Source organism: Prunus mume, linkage group LG5 (genome assembly GCF_029339155.1).
Source record: "Prunus mume cultivar Tortuosa linkage group LG5, ASM2933915v1, whole genome shotgun sequence".
Classification (NCBI taxonomy): Eukaryota; Viridiplantae; Streptophyta; class Magnoliopsida; order Rosales; family Rosaceae; genus Prunus; species Prunus mume.
The window spans coordinates 400,562-419,861 of NC_142702.1; the positions used below are offsets into that span (position 1 = coordinate 400,562).

General features: G+C 39.4%; 1 protein-coding gene and 1 pseudogene across 1 annotated transcript in view; both read right to left on the reverse strand.

Annotated features, from left to right (window-relative positions):
* Window positions 1-9,935: 9,935 nt before the first annotated feature.
* Window positions 9,936-19,300, reverse strand: part of LOC107881871 (TMV resistance protein N-like) — a 30,398-nt gene continuing 21,033 nt past the window's right edge. The window contains exon 5 of the mRNA XM_089051683.1: window positions 9,936-10,001. Coding sequence (XP_088907809.1) covers window positions 9,936-10,001 — 66 coding nt within the window. The remainder of the gene's footprint in view (window positions 10,002-19,300) is intronic.
* Window positions 10,022-18,001, reverse strand: LOC148916550 (TMV resistance protein N-like; annotated as a pseudogene).

Genomic DNA, 19,300 nt, shown 5'->3' on the forward strand with positions numbered 1-19,300 from the left:
ATATATTAATAATGTTAAAGTTAGTTTGTTATGTTTAAAATTTTCTTGTGAAGTTATATTTATATTATGTTGTTAAATTGTGTGTAGCGTAGCACAATATGTTGTGATGTACGAAGTTAATTGAAATTAACTTCGTACTTTTATTTTTATGTTTAGTAACACTTAGTTTCCCATTCGAGATTAGTTGGATTTCGTGCATGGATGCGTAATGCATGACTGTAGTCCAATTAATTCTTGAATTGTCCCATTATTTGGACAGTTTGGTAATGCATAGTGTTGTCACGTAATCTCTACAGGATTAGGTTTCGATTGTGGAGATTTCGATGTCATCTCGATGCGTTCTTGGATGGTACGTAGGTATTTATACCTATGGCCACCTCAAGAACTATGGCGAGATGTGCGAAATTCATCCACGTCGAAATCTAACCTTATGTAGCCGTAGGTTACGTGGCAGGAGTATGCATTCGAATTGGATAGGACCCTTACCGGAGGCATAAGGTGACATTATAACCGTATGAAGATGTTGTGATTGTTGTGTTGTGATTCTGGTTTCAGGAATTATGGACGAGAAGGTGGATCTGAACCGAGCAGATGCAGACGAATACTTGGATGGAATCGAGGATTTTATTGAGTTTGCACGTAGACACAACCCGGGTGCAACTAGAATCCGTTGTCCTTGTAGGAGGTGCAACAACACGTTATGGGAGACAATTGAAAATGTTGGATTTCATTTAGTAAGGAATTGAATGATTGAGACATATAGCATTTGGAACCTTCATGGGGAACAATTAGAGTATGCTTCGTCTTCAAATGCCACAAGAGTGGACAATGTTCAACCTATTGTGGATGCTAATGATCAAGTCATGGATATTATACAGGATGTTTTTCCATTTGCATCGACCAACATGAATCAAGAAGAGCAAGATGATGTGCCTACACCAATAGACAGTGCGGAGTTTGAACAATATGAAAAATTGTTAAAAAATGCCAACCAAGAGTTATACCCGGGGTGCGAGAGATTTTCCGTTCTCACGGCCATTGTGGAGCTAATGCACGGAAACATAAAGTATCGTATGTCGAACCTGTGTTTCGATTACTTTTTGGGGGTTTTCAAGAGAATGCTTCCGACGGACAATTTTTTGCCGAAAGACCATAAACAAGCTCAGAAGGTGTTGAATGGTCTGGGATTGGGTTATGAAAAAATCCATGCTTGCAAAAACAATTGCATGTTATTCTACAAAGAGCATGAATCGTTGGATACATGTCCTATATGCAATGAGTCGAGGTTCAAGATGACATCTCAGAATAGACGACTAAGATCCCACAAAAATTCATGCGTTATTTGCCCCTGAAACCGAAGTTGCAGCGATTGTATATGTCGACCCATACTGCCACAGACATGAGATGGCATAAGGAAAAATGGGTAGACGATGATGTGATGCGGCATCCTGCAGATGGGGAGGCATGGAAAGAGTTCGATCGAACGTTCCCCGAGTTTGCTGCTGATCCCCGAAATGTTAGATTGGGACTTGCCACTGACGGATTCAATCCGTATGGGGTTCTAAACCAACACCACAGCACTTGGCCGATTTTGTATTCCCATATAATTTGCCGCCTTGGAAATGCATGAAAAAAGAATACATGATGATGACTGTTTTGATAACTGAGGATCCTGGGAGGTCAATCGATGTTTACTTAAGGCCGTTGGTTGTTGAGCTGAAGGATTTATGGACAAACGGTGTTCGCACGTACGATAAATCAACTGGGAAGATGTTCACTTTGCGGGCAGCAGTTATGTGAACTGTGAATGATTTCCTAGCATATGCAATGGTTTCTGGGTGGAGCACAAAAGGTTATATGGCATGTCCTGTATGCAAGGAATATGTAACTTCTGGTTGGCACGCTGGAAAAGTTTGTTACCTTGGTCATCGGAGATGGTTGCCATGGGACCATGAGTGGAGGGAAAAAGATAAAGAGTTCGACGGGAACACAGAGCGTCGCCTTAGACCTAGAGAATGGTCCGGTGATGAGATATTGGACCAGCTTAACCGGTTGGATTTTGCTCCCTTCGGGAAAACAGTTAGTCGTATCAGACCTTCTACACATATGAATTGGACGCACAAGCCTATGTTTTTTGAGCTCCCATATTGGTCGAAACTCAAATTGAGGCACAATCTAGATGTGATGCATGTTGAGAAAAATGTATTTGACACATTGGTGGGCACGATTCTAGATATCAAAGGGAAGACAAAGGACACGATCAAAGCTCGTCTTGATTTGGAAAGAATGGGCATACGAAGGGGTTTATGGATGAATAGGGACAATGATAAAGCTAGAAGGGATCTTGCATTCTTTTCTATGAAACCGAATGACAAGAAAGAGTTTCTAAAGTTTGTATCGTCTGTAAAGTTTCCTGATGGGTATGTTTCTAATATCGCACATTGTGTGAATGTTGACGGGGGTAAATTTACTGGACTTAAAAGCCATGACTGCCATGTGTTTATGCAACTCCTACTTCCTGTGAGTATTCGACACCTATTGCCGGAAGATGTAATGAAGCCAATCATTTTGTTGTCCAGATTTTTTTCCCAACTGATGGCAAAAACTTTGCGAAAAACGGACATGTTTCAGTTGCGCCATGACATTGTCCAAGTCCTATGCAAGTTTGAGATGATATTTCCTCCAGCTTTCTTCACAAGTATGATGCACGTGATGGTTCACTTGCCAGAAGAGGCATTGCTTGCTGGTCCTGTCAACTATCGCTGGATGTATCCAATAGAAAGGTATATAATCCTTATCGTTTGTGTATGCATCATTATTACATGCTTGCTAATTTGTATCATATTGTCTTATTTTGGCAGGCTTCTCGGAGAGCTGAAAAAGTGTGCATAGCAGTGGCCGAAGGATCAATTGTAGAGGCTTGTGTACAATATGAGTCGCTTACTTTCTGCGGAATGTATTTAAAAGATGTGGAGACGGTTTTCAATCGTCCTCAGCACAATCATGACGGAGGTATGAGAAATGAAAAACTTTCTGTTTTTGCCCAAAGCGCACGACCTTTTGGAGATCCTGGAAGAGGAGAGTCGTTTTCTAGAAATGACATGGAGGTAGCGCATTGGTTCGTACTGAACAATTGTGATGAGATCATGGGATACTTATATGACCATGAAGAGATGATGAAGCGAGAACATCCATCACATATGGTTGCCCATAAACACCGTGAATTGTTTCCATAATGGTTTTTGGATTCTGTAAGTTATATGTGTTTGTTATTTGAGAAATATAAATTGTAGTTTTTAATTTTGTCAGACTAACATGTGAATGGTTTTGTATAATATTAGGTGAATAAGTTGAAATCATCGAATTCCCCAACTTACAGTGATGAGTTATATAACTTGGCGTTCGGCCCGATTCGCGCTGAATTGTTCTCGGGTTGTAATGTTAACGGCGTCAAATTTTTGGGGGTTGCACGAGATGACAAGTTGTGTACGCAAAACAGCGGTGTCCATGTCCCAGGTGGAGGCGAAAGTACGGACATTGATTTCTATGGCAAACTCACAACTGTCGTGCAATTGCTTTACAAAGATCGATACCAAGTGATCATGTTTAAGTGTCGATGGTTTGACACCAACCCAAATAGGCCGGGAAGTGTTAAAATCGATCATGGCTTACTATCTGTGAACATGAACAGAACTTGGTATGATGACGACCCTTATATTTTGGCAAACATGGCAACACAAATTGTGTATCTATAGGACCCTAAAGCCGGAAGCGGTTGGAACGTTGTTCAAAAGATGGATCATAGGAACGTGTATGCTATACCAGAACTAGACCCAACTGACAACGACATCGACAATGTGGGTGACCAACGTTTAGAATCTTCAATGGAAAATGATGCGGAAACACTTCGAGATACAAATGTTATACAAGAGCCATTTCAAATACAAGGAGTGTCTTCAATTGAAATACCGATTCAGTCAATTACAATTGACCTCGGTGATCTTCCGCGATACGATGTTGCAGTTGGCCCGAGCAACGATGATGATGTAGTTATAGAGGAGGCGGAAGAGGAGGAGGAGGAAGTGGATTGGGAGACCGAAAGTGATGATAGTGACGATAACGAAAGTTATTATAGTTCAGATGATGAATGATAATTTTGTTTTGTAGTTTTATTATGTTAGTGGACATATTTTGTGTAATGCAAATGTTTTCATATATGTACTTGTTATATCCAAACATTATATACGTGGAGAAATGAAACACTATTAAAATAAATGTAGTTTTAATAATAAAGTTTAAATTTATTTTGACAAAAAACTTTTAAAAAATGAAAATCATAAACAACAAAGAGAATTGGGGAGATATATAAATATTGATCATTATTTAATTATAATAAATATGTTATTATTCATATAAGAGAAAAAATGAATAAAAAGAAAATAAGATTATCCAAAAAACTTTCTTTCACTTGAACTCACAAAATCAACAATCCTTCAATTCTGAAATCAAAAGACAATAGAATAAATCATACTTTCATACAATTAATTATATGTAATGATGAATAATTCAGTTTAATAATATGTGAATGAAAATAACCTTGCGCGACGAAGTCATCATCGTTGCGCTAATTTTGCGCGACGGAAAATATACACGCCGCGCAAACTTTAAATTTTGCGCGACAAATAATTCCGTCGCACAACTAAATTTTGCGCGACGAACAAAAGTACCTCGTCGCGCAAACATACATATATATATATTTTGATATATACACACATATATATTTGAAATTGACGATCGAAGTAGTTCACTGTATTCACATAGGGTTAAACAGTGCAACTGTAAAAAATCATCAAAATTGGAGTCAAAATAACTGTTAAATCATGACTTTTCGTTTATAACCGTCCAAAATTTTTGTCCCGTTACTTGATCTCTGAATGCTTTTTTTTCCTAATATTCGACGTATACGATCTCGAAGTATAAACAAACAAATTTGATGGCTGGATTACTGAAACTAGTTTCCTAGAATGCGTAATCCATCAAAACACAATATTCCCCAAAAATGAAGAATTTATTTATACATTCATTCAATATAACATAAGATTATGTGATGTCCTGTACTATAAATATCTGAAATTGAAGATCGAATTCCATCTCTGTATTCATATAGGGTCAAGAAACGCAGCTGTAAAAAAATTTCAAAATCGGAGTTAAAATCACCGTTGAATCGGGACAATTTGTTTAGAACCGTTGAAAAGTTTTGTCCCGTTACTCAATCTCTGAATGTTCATTTATTTTGATTTTCGACATATATGATCTCGAACTATAAAAAAAGAAGATTGCCGGTTGGATCATTGAAACTAGTTCAGGAGTTAGGGTTTAGGGCTTAGGGTATAGGTTTTAGGGTTTACGGTACAAGGGTATGGATTTGCGCGACGAATACACATTTCGTCGGGCAACCCTCACTAGAAAATCCTTGCGTGACGAATAAAATTCTCCCTCGTCGCGCAATGTGAGGAAGAATTTCAGCCCCTCTACGAATCAAGACTTAGTAAAAAATATTTTGGCAAAATCTAGCTTGCACGACGAATACAAGACCCCTTCGTCGCGCAATGTGAGAAAGAATTTCAGCCCATCTCCGCTCCAACACTTATCAGATTTTTTTTGCAAAAATCTAGCTTGCGCAACGAATACATATCTTCTTCGTCGCGCAAACCCATGGCACAATTGCAGCCATACTCTGCCCCAACACTTAGTAAATTTTTTTGCAGGTCACACTTGCGACAAACAATAATTTAAATCACGCATAATAGCATTTCATTTATCTCCCGCGCAAAATCAAAGCCCAAAATTTGGGCGGCTGGACAAAGTTGCGCGACGAAACTAGTTTTTTCCGTCGCGCAAAGGTGATATTTTCAGAACTTTGCGCGATGAAATAAGTTCTTTCGTTGCGCAAAATTTCCAACCCTAAACCCCAATCCCAAATTTTGGCGGACATGGCGACATTGCGCCACGAAAATGTTATTTTTTTCGTCGCGCAAAATTTATTTAAATGAATTTTGCGCTTTGCAATTAGTTGTTCGTCGCGCAAAGTTGAATAAGTTTTCTGAAACTCGCGATCTTCTCCTTCTTCCCAGTTTCTCAAAGTCGAACCTTAAAACCTCCCTCTCTCTCCGCTGTGACCTCACCCTACTCCCCCAATTCAGACCACTGCCGCCACAAGGCGTCGAACCTAGAGCTTCTCTGCCGTCGCCGTCCATCCTGCCGCCGTGATTTCCTCCGTTTAGGCCGAATCTTCGCCGCCGTTGTTCTCTCCCCTTCGGGCACCAAATCCGGCAATTGAGGTATGCTTTCTGGACTATTTTTGATGCTTTAGCTGATGGTTGGGTAGGATTTGATTGATTGTGTGCATAAGATAGTGAATTTGAAACCCTAGGTTTCGGCCGATTTTGAAATTGAAATTCCGGCCACTTCGGGCCGTTTTTCGGGGTAGGTCCGAGAACAAAAGTGCCTCCAATTGATGTTATGAACCTAGGGTAAGAACCTTGGCCCATAATTTTTAGGATTTCCTGGTGATTGTTATCGCTTTGGGCACCCACTCTGCCGGCGCGTGTGGTGGTGCGTGGGGTATCTTGTGGCATAGGGCATTGGGTCCCAGTGCAAACATTTCGTTGTCACGAGCGCATAGGTGTGCTCAGATTGGAATTTGGTTACCGTTTGAGTCTCGAACGGATTTTGCCTATTGTGCGATTTTCGGGTTTGATATGTTCGGACTGTTGGATCGAGCTGAAAGTCACGTATGTGGTACCATGTATTTATAGGACCGTTTAGGATTCGACGGATCGTGGATCGGAGTCCCGGATACTCCGAAATCGCAAACCCTATGTCAAACTATGATTTAAATTAATTAGTTCAATTTTTTAATGACATTGTATGTGCTAAATTTGATTAATGAAATTGTGCAGATGTCAGACTTGATTAGACGTAGGGCGGTGATGACTACGCCGAGTTGGAGCCGGCTCGGCCGTATCGGCTGCCCTGCTCCGGCAGCGATGGAGCGGGACCACTACTAGCTGGTCTGGGGATCGGCGCTGCATCATCGGCTTCTTCGGTGGTGCAGCCTCTTAGCGCTAAGCGGTGACACGACCCTCTACCGCCACCGACACCACATCGGTGATCTGGTGCCTCGGGGCACCGCCAATATATATACCCTTCCATTTTCATTTTTTGTTTTAAAATTTTTTACTTGAATTTTATGGTTCAATTTGTTATTTATTTAACAGTATTGTCATATCCTTTGCAGCCAAGAGGAACACTCGAGGGCTTTGTCGGCGGTGAAGGCGGCGAAGTCACCGGTGACCAACGATCGTATCGACATCGGACATAACGAGCGCCATCGGGCTGCACCGACGGCGGAGTTGCATAGCTCCTTGGCCCACGACATTGGCCACGTTGTTCGGACTCATTGCCCGATGCAATGGAAGTCTTGGAAGGTCATGCCTGACGAGATCAAGATGCAAGTTCGCGGCCAGTTGTTCGTATGTTTCCTATCTTTTAATTATTTTTCTTTCAAACTTTATATATTTCTATTACTTAATGTATGTAATGAATTTATTGCAGACGAACTACCACTTAGAGGACCTCGACGAGGAGACCTTGGTGTACGTCAACAGACTCTTGGTGAGAGGTACAAGCGATGGAAGAGCGACTTGCACCACCATTTTCAGGCGTTTGATGATTCGAAGTCGCTCTTCGGAGGGTTGCTGAAGGAGCTTGAGGGGCGGAAGGATAGTTGGGCGTGGCTCTGCGCTCATTTTCAGGCGCCCGATTATGTGGTATTTTTTTAATAATATTTGTTTAATTATTACATATTTCTTATTAATGTTTATTTTATTTTTTATATCTCATTATTATTTAATTTATTTATATTTCAACTATTACGTTTTATTTTTTGTATAACAGAATAAAGCCCAAGTGAATAAGGGCAATAGGAAGAAGAAGACTCTTCTCCACCATTCCGGCTCCAGGCCCTTCTCATATAGGATGGATGCACGGCGTCGGGTAAGAATAATATAATTTATATTTAATTTTTAATATGTCATTATTATTAATTTATTTTGTTCATACTAATCTTTTCTTTCTCTTGTTCAATTAAGAGGGGGTCCAAATTCCCAGAGATCGACGTCTTTGGTGACGTTTATATTCGACCTGGGAATGAGTTGGCCGAGTCCCTTCATGTAAGTATTATTTAATTTTAATTCTTATGTTACGCTTTCAATTTATATGCATTTTTTAATTTATATTTTATGTAATGTTAAACAGACGACGATGGTGGAGAGGAGCCAGTTGGTTCTTCAAGAGTCCGCCTCCCAACTTCTTCCCGAAACTTTGATCGAGTCTGTGGATCCTCCGCATGATGCTGGATTTCAGATTTTGCGCAGACGTTGGGTCGGACTCTCGGGAGGAGGCGGGAGCGTATTGTAGGGGATGGGAATGCCCGACGGAGGAACCTCGACCTCGGTCATCGTCGCGAGCAAGCGATCGGTGACTATTTTGACATCACGGGTTGCGAGCTTGAGGGTCGGATGTCGGTGATTTTGCGGTCCCTCGCGCGTCAGCATTCCAATCTCGAATTTTGGTACGTCGACCTCCGAGCCCGTCCACCCCGAGCATTCCCGGCACACCACGGCTCCTCTGACGCCTTGGACCTCCGAGCCGCATGTGGCAGATGACCAAGTAGATTTTGGAACATTATTTGATTAGTTTTTTATTTTTATAATTACTTTTAAAATATTTCTCTTATATACATTTCTTTTATTTTATATAATAAATGTTTTCTTTGCGATTAATCTTTTTATTGTAATTTCATTTTAATTATTAAAAAAAACTAAATTTATTTTTTTACAAAATTAAAAAACAAATAATAATAATTTTTTTTTATATAATATATATTACTTTTGCGCGACGAAACATAAATCGTTGCGCAAAATCATTTTAAAAAACCCGTTGACAAATATATTTTAATCATGCACGAAGAATTGTTTAAATCGCGCGAAATCTGTATCTTGCGACGAATTTTCTCGTCACATAAAATTTGTATCTTGCGACGACTCTTTCGTCGTGCAAAGACTAATTGCGCCACGAATATTGTTCCGTCGCGCAAAGTTCATGTATCTCGCGCGACGAAAGCCTCCGTCGCGCATTGTTGTTTCGACGACCAACATTTAAATCGCACAAAGGTTTGTGCGATGGACATTCGGTCGTCCCAAAGCGTTTTTAAACGAAGTTGTTATACATCGCACTGTTTTGGCGACGATTGTTATATATCGTTGCGCAAAGCCTTTCTTCATGATCTTTGCGCGACGGACTGTGCGCGACGAAACTTCGTCGCGCATAATTATGGGCGGCTAAAATCATCTTTGCGCGACGAAGATTACTTCGTTGCGCAAATCCTAAAATGTTGCAGTGATGACCAGAAAATGCAAAGACATCATTGAACATTTAATGGATTTACATACTTTGGCTTATCATTCAACATTGACGACGTTACCACCATGATATCTGATCCTCATGAATATCATCAACCTGGTGGCCTAATAGGTGGACCCCACAGAGGATTTTACCGCGTGTGAGCACGTTATTGAACTCAAATTGAATTCGACACATATTACCCTACTGCAACCAAGTCAATTCTTTCCCCACACGTAAATTGCTCAGATCGAATAATGGAATACACTTACGAGCCACATGAGTTTCCTTTGCCCTCATAGCTTTTGGTTGGAACAATTCTGTATTGATACCAACATGTATCCATGCCATACCATCGCCATCAACATATGAGTTTCCTTTATTAACAACACATAGAACCAATCTTAACGTCTCCCAATCTAAATTTGGAGGAATTTCAAAACAAACTTTACATCCAACCTTACAAAAACTTAAGAATTCCTCTTCAAGTAGTGTTGCATCTTTACAACAGCTGAACCACTTTGGTACTTCATCGCCTGGAAGAGTAATTTCAAATTCAGAATCCGGAGAATATACCTACAATACAATTGGTTACAACAATAATCATCTTAACCATATAACATAGAGGGAAAGACAGAGAGACACACAGAGAGAAGAGACAGAAACCTGATCCAAAAAATATTTTCTGTGATGTCATAGCCACGTAGTCTAACACAATTGATCAAACTCAGTTCCTTATTCTCAACCTCCGATGATAATGGCCGTTTTGGAATTTTTTCCAATGATGTGCAGTTATCCAGGATTATCGAACTTAGTAATGGTGGAAGCGCTTCTTGTGGAATTTCTAGAAGACTCTTGCAATCAAGCAATTTAAGCACGTCCAAGTTCACAAATTTTCTAATGCATTCCGGAAGCATGACAAAATTGGTTCCAAATAGATTAAGTTCTCGTAATGTGAACCAGCAATAAAGAATGTTGCTGGGAAGTGAAAATGAGATGTTTGAGTTAGTTGAAAGCAGCTGTAACTCTGGGGAACTCTCAAGCCTTTTGCAATACCTAAGAACAAATTCTTCAAGAGACTTCAATCCAAATCTTGTTGCAAACCTTTTAAGATTGAAGCATCCATCAAGATCCAATTCTTCAAGCCCAGTAAGATATGCAACTGGAGGCAATTCACTTGTGCCACTTCCTTCCATATTCAATATATGTAGTGATTCCATCTTGACTTCTATTTCTGGGGAACTCTCAAGCCTTTTGCAATTTCTAAGATCAAGTACTTCAAGAGACTTCAATCCAAATATTGTTGCAAACCTTTTAAGATTAAAGCATCCATCAAGATCCAATTCTTCAAGCCCAGTAAGATATGCAATTGATGGAGGCAATTCTCTTATGCCACTTCCTTCCATATTCAATGTATGTAGTGATTCCATCTCGACTTCTATTTCTGGGAAACTCTTAAGCCTTTTGCAATCTCTAAGAACAAGTTCTTCAAGTGATTTCAATCTAAGTGTTGTTGCAAACCTTGTAAGATTGAAGCATCCACCAAGATCCAATTCAACAAGTTTATCAAGGAACCCAACAGAACCGTCGACCTCAACCAAACGTGTACAGCCACTTAGAATCAAGTACTCTATGTTTGGGATTCCGGATAAGTCTGGGATTTTTTCTAAGAATTGACAACCCCTCAAATTCATAGATGTCAGGTTTGGCAAATGCTGTGAGAGAAGAACACAAAAACAGGAAATAATTAATCACACGCTTCAAAAGACAAAAACTTAGAAAACAATTTTTCATTTTTTTCCTTATGAAATTAACAACTCTATTTGAAATTATATATAATAGATGAAAATAATTTCAAATACAGACCTTGAAGTTAAATCTCTCCAATTGTCTGATATGACTGCGAGGCATACTGAACTCAACAAGATGATTTCCTTGAAAATTGGGTGGCCAAGATTGTAACTGACATCTATCCCAATCACACAATCTTAACGCGTTGGGCAGGTAGTTAATGTGCCCACATAGAGATGCATTACGGTTTATGAAAATTTGAAGATTTACCATATTACGGAAGCATTCTGGATTTAAGGTGATCTCAGCTGATTCTGGAAGCTTCACCATGATGCCTTTAATATTTCTTGTTCCCTAAGATTGGAAAAACATTAACATTAAAAAACGAAGTCATTTTACAAACCAAAATGCAAGCACATTTTGTTAAGAAAATTATAGGTTACATAAGGTATTCTTTCTTGTCAAATTGAATATAATAACATGTCATATATTATACTTACTGTATTTTCTATTAGAACTTGCTTGACATCCTCGTAAAACCACAATCTACTACACTTGCCAGGATCATTGGGAGATTCTTTGTGAACTATATCCTTGCCCAGGTTTGCTAGCAAGTCGTGCATTAATAAAATCCTATAATTCCTTTCAATAGTTATGATTGCCTTATCAACGAGTACTTCAATGCAATTTTTGGGGACTTTTTGTAGCACATTCCTTAATTTCACCCCTGAAGAAACATGCAATGTCGAGAAAAACTTCTTTTGCGTAATCTTCCAAGGCATCATAACTTTTTTTAAGTATTCTTTCAATATGTGTATAAGGTTCTCCTTTGAAACCATCTAATATAGCTTGCCAACGATGTATACCTTTATTATGAAGATGGGAACCTAAAAGTGTTATAGCTCGTGGAAGGCCTTGAGCATAGGCTATTGCTCGTTTTGAGAGTTCTAAATAATCATTTGAAGGTTCATTTATTCCGAAGGCATTCAAACTGAAAAGCTCAAGAGCTTGGCAGTCAAATAACTTTTGGACCTCGTATATCAACTCAATTCCATGACATTTTAGCAATCCGCTATCTTGTGTAGTTATGATGACTCTACTACCCTCATCCCCTCATCAAACCAACCAACTCAAGCCAAGTTGTCTAATTGCTCCAACTGATTCACATCATCAAGAATTAAGAGAATCTTTTTATGCCTCAGCCGTTCATTAATAACACCGATTCCTTCATCAACATTGCCAATTTTCAAATTTTTGCCTAGAATCTTATCAAGAAGAGTCTCCTGTAGCTGGACTAAGCTTTCGTCTCTAACATTTGGCAAGAAACAACTTCCTTCAAACTCATGGGAAATTGCATTCCATATAGCTTTTGCAATTGTTGTCTTGCCGATTCCAGATGTCCCCCATATCCCAACCATGCGACTGTAAAGATATCAACGGTCCTCACTCTGCCACATGTCAGAAGATTGAAGAAGAGAGTTGTTGAAATATTGTTAAGACTGTTAGACAGTTTTTAGCAAAAGAGTTAGTGTTCTGTTAAAGAAGTTAGAGAGGTTAGGAGGTTAGAAACATATATACAAAGGATAAGCTAATATAAAAACCATCACTGTACTGTGTTGAATTAATCAATGAATGAATACATCAGTTCTTCTCCTAAGATTTTCTGCTTCTCTCTGTTAAATCTCTGTTCAATATTGCTATTCTGACATGGTATCAAGAGCCATAGTACGATCTTGAGCTTCTTTGCTTCCGCATTCCTCTTCTTTGCTTACAATCTCTGTTTTTCTGTCTGTATCTTCTCCTCTCTTCTTCTTTGTTAAAATTCTCGGGTTTCTTTCTCTCTTCTTTCTCACTACTTTCGTAGTCTTTTGCTCTGCCTACCAGTTGTTTGTTCTTTTGCCTCACAGAATCTTCTGCTTGTTCTATTGCCTATTTCTTTTCTTCTCAAGATATTATCTCCCTAAATACTCATCATGGTGACTGCTACTCAACTTCAGATTATTCAATCTCCAATTACTACCTTAATTCCCACTGTCTCTGCTTCTGTGACAGTTAAGCTTGATGATACAAATTACCTCACATGGAATTTTCAGATGCAGCTTCTTCTTGAAGGTCATGGCTTATTGGGGTTTGTTGATGGTTCACGGCTGTGTCCTGCTCGTTTTGATGAAAATTCTGATGTTGAAGGTGTACAAACTGATGCTTATACAGTGTGGAAAATGCATGATCGTGCCTTGATGCAATTGCTAACTGCAACTCTTTCTTCTACTGCAATCTCATATGTCATCGGGTGTACTAGTTCTCATGATATGTGGGTTCAGTTGAAGGACAGATTTTCTACTGTTACCAAAGCTAGGATTTTTCAGATGAAAAGTGAGCTTCAGAATATCAAGAAGGGTGCTGAACCAGTCTCTCAATACTTGCAAAAGATAAAGGATGCTAGAGATCATCTTGCTGCTGCTGGGGTTTCCTTTGATGATGATGATATTGTGATCTTGACTCTTAATGGTCTTCCCCTAGAATATAATACGTTTCGGTGTATGGTTCGAGGCAGGGAAAATGTGCTCTCTCTCAAAGATTTTAGATCTCAGTTGCTTGCTGAAGAGGCCATTCTTGAACATACTACCTCTGCCACTCATTTTGCCTCTGCGATGATGGCGAACAATCAAGGGTTCAAAGGAAAATCTCTTGTTCTTGCTGACACTTCCACATCTATCCCATCTTCTATTTCATCTAGGCACAATGGTGGTGTCAATAGTGGTGTCAATGGAGGTTTCCACTCTAGCTCTAATGGTGGCTCTTTTTCACATAATGGTGGTTTCCACTCTGGCCCTAATAGAGGTTCCTTCTATCGAGAAAGAGGCAGACCTCGGCATCAGTTTTCATCTGGTCCAAGACCATATCAAGCTCCACCTAATTCTGGTCCTGGCATCCTTGGTTCGGGTACTGATATTCCAATTTGTCAAATATGCAACAAGAAAGGTCATCTAGCTGCTGATTGTTATCAACGACATCAGCAATTCACAGGTCCTAATTCATCTGTTCAATGCCAAATTTGTTGGAAATATGGCCACACCGCTATTCAGTGTTACCACAGGGGCAATTTTTCCTATCAAGGCAAACCTCCTTCATCCAATCTTACTGCAATGCATGCCAATTGTTCTCCTTCCTCATCAACTGAGCAATTTTGGGTAGCTGACACTGGAGCAACAGCCCATATGACTTCTGATTTGTCTCAACTTAGTCTTGCTACCCCTTTCTCTGGAAATGAGACAATCACCACTGCAGGGGGTTCAGGTTTGAATATTTCTAGTGTTGGCTCTTCTTCCTTAAATACTCCTCAGTGTTCTTTACAATTATCGAAAGTTTTACATGTGCCAAAGATATCTCAGCATTTGCTTTCAGTGCATCGGTTATGTAAAGATAATAACTGCAGATTTATATGTGATGCCTTTGGCTTTTGGATTCAGGACAAACTCACGGGGAGTGTTCTTCTCAAGGGACTGTGTAGAGCTGGCCTATATTCTATTCCTTTCTTTCCTTCACAACCTCATCCTACTCCAGCTGCTTCTCTAATCAAACAACATTTCTGCTTTCTTGGACATCCAGTAAATACCAGTTTGTGGCACAAGCGATTTGGTCATCCCTCCAATATTCTTACTACTGCTCTTTTACGTCAATCACAAGTTCCTTTTTCTTCAGACAAAGTCCAATCTGTCTGTCATCATTGTTTAGAAGGAAAACTAGCTAAACTTCCTTTTCATTATCCAGCAGCAAAATCTATAAACCCTTTAGAAGTGATTCATAGTGACGTGTGGGGTCCTTCTCCAACAATATCTGTTGAGGGGTTCAAATATTATGTTAGCTTTGTAGATGAGTGTACTCGATTTACTTGGATCTTTCCAATGTTCAATAAAGCAGAAGTTTACTCTATTTTTGTAAATTTTCATGCTTACTTAGTCACTCAGTTTTCTGCTTCTCTTAAAGTCTTTCAAAGTGATGGAGGTGGTGAGTATCTTAGTCATAAATTTCAGCATTATCTTCTTGCTAGAGGTATCATTCATCATAAATCTTGTCCCTATACAACTGAACAAAATGGCTTAGCCGAGAGAAAACACAGACACATCTTAGAAACTGCTATCACTTTGTTGCAAACTGCTCATTTACCCCCAAAATTTTGGTTTCATGCTTGTGCTACTTCAGTCTACTTGATCAATAGAATGCCTTGTAAAACTCTTCATTTCAAATCTCCTTATTTCTTATTGTTTGGTTCTGCTCCAGCCATTAATCATCTAAGGGTATTTGGTTGTGCTTGCTTTCCTTTGCTCAAGCCTTATAATACAAACAAACTTCAGCCTAAAACTTCTACTTGTGTCTTTCTAGGCTATGCAGGACAATATAAAGGCTATATTTGTTTTTCTCTCACTACCAATAGACTGTTTGTTACTCGACATGTTCTTTTTGATGAAACTGTGTTTCCATTCACATCTGTCCATCCAGTCAGTATTTCTTCATCTTAGTCTCTCACTTCCTCTTCTCCTCCTCCATCTATTTCATTCACTAATACTGTCTTATCGCCTATCCCTTCTCTTTCTGTTTCCTCACCTTCCCCACCCATCTCTGAAGCCGCTGCACCTTTGAATGCTTCTCCTTCTACTACATAGTCTCCTCTCTCTGTGGATCCTGATTTTCAGCCTGAAAGTCTTCGTGTTATCTTGCCTCTGCCACCTGTAAGTCTGCATCCTATGACAACACGGTCTAAGAATGGCATCTCCAAGAGGAAGGCTTTTTCTGCTTCTTCATCTGTTGATTTATCTACAATTGAGCCAAGTTCCTTCAAGGCTGCCTCTCAATCACCAGAATGGCAATCTGCAATGAGGGAGGAAATTGAGGCTCTTCATGCTCAAGGTACTTGGGATTTGGTTCCTCTCCCAACTCATAAGAATCTTGTTGGTTGTAAATGGGTTTATAGGATCAAGAAGAATGCAGATGGTTCTATAGCTAGGCATAAGGCTCGCTTGGTTGCTAAGGGATTTAGTCAAGAGGAGGGTATTGATTATTATGAGACCTTCAGTCCGGTAGTTAAACCAACCACGGTTCAATTAATTCTTGCTCTTGCTGCTCAGTTTCAGTGGTCTTTACGGCAGTTTGATGTTAAAAATGCATTCTTGCATGGGGTTCTTCAAGAGGAGGTTTATATGACACAACCTCAAGGCTTTGCGAGTAAGCATCATCCTTCTGACTTTGTTTGCAGACTCAAGAAGTCCTTGTATGGTTTAAAACAGGCTCCTCGTGCCTGGAACGAAAGGTTTACTAGCTTCTTACCAAGCTTGGGTTTTCAAGCTTCAAATGCAGATCCGTCTCTCTTTATTCAACATTCGTCGCTTGGTACTGTGGTTTTGCTTCTTTATGTTGATGATATCATTCTTACTGGCAGTAATTCCTCTCTTATTACATCTGTAATTGGTGCTTTAACTCAGGAGTTTGATATGAAGGATTTGGGCCAGTTGACTTATTTTCTGGGGCTGCAAATTTCATATCAGTCTGCTGGCTTGTTTGTGTCTCAAACTAAGTATATCAAGGAACTGCTTGACAGGGTTGATTTGCAGGATTCAAAACCATGTCCTACTCCTTGTCTCCCATATCACAGACTGTTGAAATATGATGGCAAACCTTATTCTCATCCAGAGCAGTATCGAAGCATTGTTGGTGCTCTGCAGTACCTCACTTTCACAAGGCCAGATATTGCCTTCTCAGTGAATCAAGCTTGTCAATTTATGCATAATCCCATGGAGTCTCATGTTGTGGCAATTAAGAGAATCCTGCGGTATTTGAAAGGAACTCTCGATTTTGGCATTTGGTTTAAGCCTGGTCTTCTTCATCTGCACGCTTATAGTGATGCTGACTGGGCTGGGGATCCTAATGATCGCAGATCTGTTTCGGGATTTATTGTTTACTTAGGCTCTACTCCTATTTCTTGGGCTTCTAAGAAGCAACATACTGTCTCTCGTTCGTCCACTGAGGCTGAATATAGGGCTTTGGCTATTGCTGCTGCTGAACTTGCATGGATCAGACAGTTGTTCTGTGATCTGCACGTCCCATTACATGTTCCTCCTTTAATTCATTGTGATAATATCTCTGCTATTGCTCTCTCTTCCAACCCGGTGTTTCATTCCCGAATGAAACATCTCCAAATTGATTATCATTTTGTCAGAGAACGAGTCATTCGAGGTGATTTACTTGTGCAACATGTCTCATCTGCGGAACAATTTGCTGACATTCTCACCAAGGGGCTGTCTATTCCTTTATTCCAGCATCATTGTTCCAATCTCATGCTTGGCTCCTCCAAGCATGAGATTGAGGGGGCATGTAAAGATATCAACGGTCCTCACTCTGCCACATGTCAGAAGATTGAAGAAGAGAGTTGTTGAAATATTGTTAAGACTGTTAGACAGTTTTTAGCAAAAGAGTTAGTGTTCTGTTAAAGAAGTTAGAGAGGTTAGGAGGTTAGAAACATATATACAAAGGATAAGCTAATATAAAAACCATCACTGTACTGTGTTGAATTAATCAATGAATGAATACATCAGTTCTTCTCCTAAGATTTTCTGCTTCTCTCTGTTAAATCTCTGTTCAATATTGCTATTCTGACAGCGACGACCATTCCCACCAACATCTAAAAGCTTTTTCACATCTTGTACATGAGACTGAATTCCAACCGGGTGCTTGGCCACATTCCAATATGTGTGTTTCAATAGTTGGCTTAAGATTCCATCAACAATGTTGTTGATAAATGTAGCTTCATAACTGCCAGTTTAACCAAATTAGACACATTTAATGAATCATATTTAAACATCCTGAAGTACGTAATAGTTATTCTGAAAAAAAAATGAAAAAAAAGATGCAATAGTTGTTTAACCACAAACCTAATGTATGCCTTTTGAAGAGATTAATATATATGGATTTTGAACTTTCTCCTTATAGCTATCGAAAATACAAAAGTACCCAAGAAAATAAATCCTTTACCTATAGTTGTATATTTTCACAAATTCTTTAACGAGTAACAATTAAATGCAACCAAAGTTAAAAAGAAAAAGAAATTAAGTTAACTTGAAAAAGATAGATAACCCTGAAATATAGAATCAAGACACTAAATTAAACATAATGCCCTACAGCTATCGAAAATATAAAAATTATAAAAAAATTATAAAAAAATATCTTCTCCCTACAATTTAATATTTTTACAAAAGGGTTCCTCGCCTCTAAAACTCAGAAACACATCATATGTCCATGAATCATGTGCGAAAGAAGAGGAAGAAGGAGACGAAAAGACTGGTTGAGTGGTCATGGGAGGCAGATAAAACTAAGAGAAGCTCAAAGAATTGGGTATGGTAGTGGCGCTGTGGTTAGATTTATGAGGTTTGACTAATCAGTTTCCTACCACCTTCAATATGAAGGCGTGATTAAGTTAAAGGTAGGAGAGGAACTTTCGTTTGAATTTTTTACTGAAGAATATAAAGAGAAGGTGCTAAGATGGTTGGGTATGAGCACGTGGTTAGACAAGCAGAAAGTTCCTCATCTTAGCAAGTGGTTAGAAGAAAGTTCCTAGAGGATTCCTCAGCACCTTCTCCATCTTTCGTGATTAAAGATGAGGTCTTTAATTTGACGCGGTCAGTTAAAGGAAGTTCCTCCATCTTTCGTTGGAACTCTCGTGAGTAATTTGCTGCTTGTCTAATACAAAGTTCCTCATCTTAGAGCATCTCCACCCACAAGGGCTAAGTCTAAGGTAAGGGCAAGCAAGGGCTGCCACTATTCACATGAATAGTGTCAGCCTTTGCATTTGTGGTTCCACCTATGAGAGCATCTCCACCCACAAGGGCTAAGTCTAAGGCAAGGGCAAGCAAGGGCTGCCACTATTCACGTGAATAGTGTCAGCCTTTGCATTTGTGGTTCCACCGACAAGGGCAAAGTCTAGGGCAAGTCTAAGGCAATTACTATTCATTGTACTTTATTTCCTATTTTTTTATACTTTAAACCATTAATT